The 6,628-nt window shown below is 36.0% G+C and overlaps 2 protein-coding genes across 4 annotated transcripts in view; both read left to right on the forward strand.

Annotated features, from left to right (window-relative positions):
* LOC109544880 (L-lactate dehydrogenase) overlaps positions 1–4,158 on the forward strand; it is a 9,985-nt gene extending 5,827 nt beyond the window's left edge. Inside the window, exon 6 of one of the 2 annotated variants that reach the window (XM_019915293.2) lies at positions 2,449–3,284. In XM_019915293.2, coding sequence (XP_019770852.1) covers positions 2,449–2,613 — 165 coding nt within the window. In that variant the 3' untranslated portion in view covers positions 2,614–3,284. Of the gene's footprint in view, positions 1–2,448; positions 3,285–3,663 lie in introns of those variants that run through there. The other variant, XM_019915292.2, reaches the window with a different exon arrangement.
* Positions 4,159–4,241: 83 nt separating this feature from the next.
* Positions 4,242–6,628, forward strand: part of LOC109544921 (L-lactate dehydrogenase B chain) — a 4,021-nt gene continuing 1,634 nt past the window's right edge. The window contains exons 1-3 of one of the 2 annotated variants that reach the window (XM_048668981.1): positions 4,242–4,323; positions 4,377–4,578; positions 6,098–6,263. In XM_048668981.1, coding sequence (XP_048524938.1) covers positions 4,456–4,578; positions 6,098–6,263 — 289 coding nt within the window. In that variant the 5' untranslated portion in view covers positions 4,242–4,323; positions 4,377–4,455. The other variant, XM_048668980.1, reaches the window with a different exon arrangement.

The following is a 6,628-nucleotide window of genomic DNA, read 5'->3' on the forward strand; positions in this document are numbered from 1 at the left end:
TGAACCAAATACCGTGAAAACATTTTCTTCATCTTCAGTGACAAATTTCCTTGTAATGGATTTTTTTATAATTGACACTCCCGCTTTCCTCAAATTGGTGTAATAAGCGCTTAAAAACTGTTGTCTTAGGATGATTTATTTCAGGAAACTTTTGAGCGTAAACTCGAGAAGCCAATAAACAATTTCTTAACACACTTACTTTGCTCAGCGAATCCGAAAATGCAATAATATACAGGACATTCCATTTAAAAAAACGCAACTTTGATACCTTTAGGGCTTTTGGGACACCCTGTATATTTCGAAAACATTTTTAAAATGTGCGCTCGGTAGGCGTCGGACAATTCATAAAATAATACTTTTTAAAAATCAAACGGTTTAGCCGCAAACTTCCGTGCCGTATAGCGTGAATAACCCTGTACAGTGATTTTTCAAATATGACAGAGTTCGGCTTTCGCGGCCGAAACGAATTTGCCCCAAGACGTTTCGCATGCAGAAGTGGGCTGCGTCTTCAGTTTCAGAGAAATCTTCAAAATAATTCGTTTTGTGGTGGTTTGCTCGGAGCAGCAACCACCGTATGCAACTGAAGATGCGGGCCGCTCGTGCTTGCGAAACATCAGGGAGATATTTTTTTCCAGCACGGCTTAAAAGCCCAAAAAACTCGATTTTACTCTTAAACGTAAATTCCCAGTGCGCTGTTGGTTTCATCAGCTTTCTTTAGAATCATCAAGAAAATGCGCCTTAATTAAACACAAATTTAATCAAAATAATTATTCCTTTAATTACTTGTTAAAAACGCCCTAATTATGCATTTTTACGTAATCAAGTTCCGCAATTTTCGTTAATCTAGGAGCATTTTCTCGTTAGTACTTATTGCATGTGCCTGTTTGTAGTACATATTAACTTTCTTTAGCAAGCATTTCTGCGTTTTCTATTATTTTATTCATATTTTCATCATCTGTGTTCACACTGCATTATTTAGCAACCCAAGCACTCTCGCTCTATTGTAATTACCTAAAATAAATATAGTCAGTCGTAAAAACTTCATAAAAATTATTGGTTATTTTGATTTATTTTCCTGACTGCGTGTAATTGTTATTACATTTTTCCTTTCCTGGGTTTCAGTAAAAATTTTCATATAACGTTTCGGCGAGACAATAGCGACATCATCAGATTTAAAATTCAACACAAACCCATAATTGGGAAACATTAGATTATTTTTCTCTTTCTTTCTTTTAAATCTGATGATGGCGCTGTTGTCTCGCCGAAACGTTATATGAAAATTTTTAGTGAAACCCAGGAAAGAAAAAATATAATAATTATTGGTAATATCAAGAAAATCACAACTTTTGTGAACTAGAATTTCTTTATTTGCTGGTTTATTGCGACTGTAAAATTTTTGTTTTGAGCTTTTCGCTGTTTTAAGGAGCATGAGTGAACGTAGCGTTGAGTACAACTTAGACGAGCGACACAAAACACAAATTAGTAAAAAGTATCGTTTCTTTATTACAATTGAGTATAGAAAATACAAAAAAATATATCAAAAGCACCACTGCACAAATGATTTTTGTTCACAACCATTTGCTTCCGTGCACATTCATCCACATTCAAACCATTGTTGGCTTATTGCTATTGACTTGAGAGAGATTTGCGTGTTTTTAACAATTCACTAACATTGTTTTTAAACCATTTTAACAGTGTATATCCAGGGTCACTGAGGAAACCGCTGGACGTAAAAATTGCGATTAATCAGTGACCACGAGAAAATCTTCAAAACGGTTTTAAACTTTCGAGTTTTAGTGCAAAAGAGCGCAATTGAAGAGCGAAAAATTGAACCTCAATTTCTTCATTGGAAATACTTAATCGTTTAAACTGCTGTATTTTTGAAACGCCTTATGCGATTTTAACGAACTTGATGCTGTTTGAAAGTACTTTTAACCGCTGAAACCAAATATAACACAAAATTGCTGATGGGTGCAGTTTTTCAGGTGTACCTCGTGAACCCACTTTACGCGTAAAAAACCGCAATTTGGCTCAAAAAATGTTGCTTCATTTGCATCCTAAACAGTGTTCATGATCCCTTTACTTGATTCTTCCGTTGAAAGTTTTGCGTGAAATTGCCTCTAAAGACTGAACAATTCGGAGAAAACACGCAAATCTTTGCCCAGTCAGTTGCCTGGTTTTTTACACGATTGTGTAAAGGCAAGTTCGTAGCAGCAGTTAAACGGGTTCAAAGTTCATTCTTGCGCAAAACTACCAGCTTGTTTGGTTCCCTTCTCAACTACTCCTTTGGAAAATTACGCATAAAAAGTTGTGCACCTACGAATAAGCGACGAGTTTGCTTCAAAGAGTACGACGAAAGTGCACACTAAATAGTGTGAGTGTGAACACAGTTTTCTCAACTAGTGCCGAATTGAGGGTTTGTGCAATTTCGACTCTTTTCATCCTCAGGGTTTGCACGGTGTGGACGGTGAGGTGTTTCTCTCGTTGCCTGCAGTGTTGGGAGCGCGTGGAATCTCGCATGCAGTCACGCAGAATTTGGGCGAAGACGAAAAGGAGGAGCTCCAAAAATCGGCGAAATTAATGGAAGAAGTCCAAAAGGGACTGACTTTTTAATTTATCACGACTAGGATTTTAAACTAATACATATCTACAACTCTTTCGCTTTTCACTCGTTTCAAGACTGTATTTTATTTTTTTATCTGTCTTATAGCATTTATTGGATGTAGTGGAATGTCAGCCATAAATACCTCTACTAGGATTAAGGTGTTATAATTCTTACTACCGCTCATGGAATAAGACTAATTTACTGCATTTATCGCGATGTTTTTCCCATTGGCTTAGGGTTAGGCAACGAGGCCAAGTTATCTCGAATAGAACGTTAGTTGCGAAAATATTAAATTATATTTATTTTCTACACAAAACACTTGCTAATTAAGGCCAAAGTTAGGATACATTTGCTTCTGCTTGTATTATTTAGGTTTTATATTTAAGCTGTGCTTTGTAACTCGGTGATCAACGTTCCTAAACTGTTGTTTGAAAACTTTTTGTAACAGTTTGGAAAAGTGTCTTTGCATTCCTTGTTCTTGCTTCACCCCCAGTGAATTTTATTGTGATCAATCTTAAAGCCTGTATTTATTCATATTTATTAAGCAGATTTTTATATTTTTTAATCTCGTTTTAATCGCCTTTGCCAGTATTTATGGACCTGAATTAACTTTTGCTCTTGCTTGCAAAGCATTGGATTAGATTTATAATGACTGGACTTGAATAAATATTTTAAAATTGTTGTTGGTTTCATTGCGAAATTCCTCCAGGTGTTTGCCAAAGTGTATTTGGTTTGAATTTTTATTAAATTTATTTTCAAGGAAAGGAAAAATGCGAAAAGCATCAATATTTCCGATTTTTTATATTGATTTTTGAATTAATTGAACATTTTTTGTTTGATTTCCTAGACAATCATGTAAAGGAAACTATTAAGTCAATTAAAGTTCTAGGACAGGAAAAATTATTACGAAACATATTGCAAGGAACGACGTAAAACAAACAATTTACATTTAAATCTAGCGCTTTTGGTGTTATTTGCGCGCTTTGGAGCTTCAGGTTTTGTGATTTGTTTTATATTTTATTTTTCGTATATACATAAATAATCGCTTTGTTTTATAGGGCCTTCATCAGGTCGAACAGGATGTGTTTTTGTCAGTACCGGCCGTGCTGGGCGAAAACGGCATTTCCTTGATAGTCAAACAACGACTGACTCCCGAAGAAAATCAGTCGCTTCTGAAATCTGCCTCGGTAATGGCGGAGGTTCAGGAAGGACTGAAGTTTTAAAAATCTCATAACTGATAGGAAAATCCCAAACATACTGATGACACTTGAATGGAATGTAGACCGACACTGTAGAATGTGCGGAATTTCAACAGAATTCCGATAACCGTTTGTAGCTTTTCGTGAGTGATACCAAAACAGCATTTTAAGAAGCTGAGCTTCAAGTGAATCTTGTTTTTGCCTGCATTTATTGGAGAAGCCGGTGTGATTAATTTGGAATCTTATGTATTTACTATCTAGTCGGATTATATGTACTAGTTTGAGCGAAAATAATATTTAGTTTTTGTAAAGTTTGCTGTTACCTAAATATATTTAACATTATTAGTAAAACAATGCGCATGTTTATTTACTTTCTCCTAAAAAGTGCCTAAGAAAACAGGTTGAATATCAAATGCCTCAAAGTTCCATAATAAAGTCCCAAATCGAGATAGCTGAAATTCATCGGTTCGTATCAAAGAAGGCATAATTTACCCATAAAATGCACCACGACCAGTAAAGGTAACGGTTAAAATGTCATTATTGACGATTCCTTTACGATTGGGCTTTTTTAGGCAAAGTGCAGCGCTAGTGAAAACATCGAAGGTTTCCCAGCTAGTGCAGCGAACTTTTGCGACCGAAAACTGCAGCAAAATGGGCACAAAAGATCTTCTGATGAACATCATCAGCGAAACTTGCGATACCAATATCGACAAAGTGACGGTCGTTGGAACGGGAGATGTTGGAATGGCCTGCGTTTTTAGCATTTTAGCTCAGGTAATTAATAATATCTATTTAACATAACAATTTTCTCGTGATCTCTCAAAAAACGCTTAAAATCTGAYAAAAATTTCTATTATTTCGGATGTGAAACTTCTACCATGCTTTTTAATGAGTTCGATGCATTCCACGCGTSCGTGAGCTGAACATGATGTGGAATTTTAGACATTTTGAGAAAATTTYAATTTTTTCGAAAAATCGACCTTCACCCTTGGAAAAACTTCGACCAAAAATCAAAATTTGGGTGTCAAAAAAAGTGTTTAGGTCAATAATAAGGAAGAAATCGTCAGTTAAAGATAGTGAACGCGCAAAAAACGCTTAAAATGTGCCGAAAATGTCTATTATTTAAGATCTGAAACATGATGTGGAATTTTAGACATTTTGAGAAAATTTTCATTTTTTCGAAAAATCGACCCTCGGAAAAATTTTCACCAAAAATCAAAATTTCACATGCGTGATATATATCACAAATATAYATTTTACAGTGTTTGGGTCAATAATAAGGAAGAARTCGTCGGCTGAACATCGTRAACGGTCAAAAAACGCTTAAAATGTGCCGAAAATGTCGATAAATTCGGATCTGAAACTTCCAGCATGGTTTTTAATGAGTTCATTGCATTCCACGCGTCCGTGAGCTGAACAARATGTGGAATTTTAGACATTTTGAGAAAAGTTTMAYTTCACATGCGTGTTTTTTGAGCTCAATCGATTCCTTTCGACGTAAGAAGGCCACAAATATGCATYTATAAAGTGTTTGGGKCAATAATAAKGAAGAAATCGTCGGTTAAAGATCGTGAACCGTCAAAAACGCTTAAAATGTGCCGAAAATGTCTATTATTTCGCATCTGAAACTCCTACCATGTTTTTTAATGAGTTCAATGCATTCCTCGCGTCCGTGAGCTGAAAATGATGTGAAATTTATGAAGTTTTGAGAAAATTTTCATTTCTTCGAAAAATCGACCCTCACCCTTGGAAAAAATTCGGCCAGAAATCAAAATTTCACATGCGTGTTTTTTGAGTTCAATCGAGTCCTTTCGTTGTAAGAAGGTCACAAATATGCATTTATAAAGTGTTTGGGTTAATAATAAGGAAGAAATCGTCGGTTAAAGATCGTGAACGCGCAAGAAACGCTTAAAATGTACCGAAAATGTCTATTATTTCGGATCTGAAACTTCTACCATGTTTTTTAATGACTTCGATGCATTCTTCGCGTCCGTGAGCTGAAAATGATGTAAAATTTAAGACATTTTGAGAAAATTTTCATTTTTTCAAAAAATCGACCCTTTGAAGAATTTCGGCAAAAAATCAAAATTTCATATGTATGTTTTTTGAGCTCAATCGATTCCTTTCGACGTAAGAAGCTCAGAAATTTGCATTTATAAAGTGTTTGGGTCAATAATAAGAACGAAAAAAGGTCGGCTAAAGATCGTGAACACTCAAAAACGCTTAAAATGTGGAAGATTATACCATCAAAAGTGGTCATCCCAACAATATTTATTGACTGGTCAAATTTCAGGGCGTTTCTAGCGATGTGGCCATGGTTGATTTGAACGAGAACAAAATGATGGGCGAATTAATGGATCTGGAACACGGCCGGCTTTTCCTCAACGCTAAAATCAGCGCTGGGAAAGGAAACGATTATTCTGTAACGGCTGGATCGAAAGTGTGCGTCATAACTGCAGGTAACATTATAGGATGGTCAGTGAACACCCTGTAGGGTAAGGTAGCCCATATTGAACCAATTTTTCAAAAACCACCCTAGTGAAAATTGTAAAATTGAAAAAGTATGCATATTTTTGCACAAGCTTCAAATTGGGAAACGGATTAACTGTCGAAGCAAAAGGGGTTTTGGCTTCCCACCGGGAAAACCTTCTTCCTTATTGAATGCCCCGCGAAAACCCCCACTTCAACCTTACCGTACATTTAGGAATGTTTTCCGGGCTTTGAAGCCGTGGTCTATGGAAATTTCTTCCTGACGTTTCGTCCACAACTGCGATGGACATTATCAAAGGCGATGAGGCAGTGGGCGATGTGATCTCCCGTGCTT

Source organism: Dendroctonus ponderosae, unplaced genomic scaffold, assembly GCF_020466585.1.
Source record: "Dendroctonus ponderosae isolate FM_Combo_2020 unplaced genomic scaffold, Dpon_F_20191213v2 Dpon_F_20191213_8, whole genome shotgun sequence".
NCBI lineage: Eukaryota > Metazoa > Arthropoda > Insecta > Coleoptera > Curculionidae > Dendroctonus > Dendroctonus ponderosae.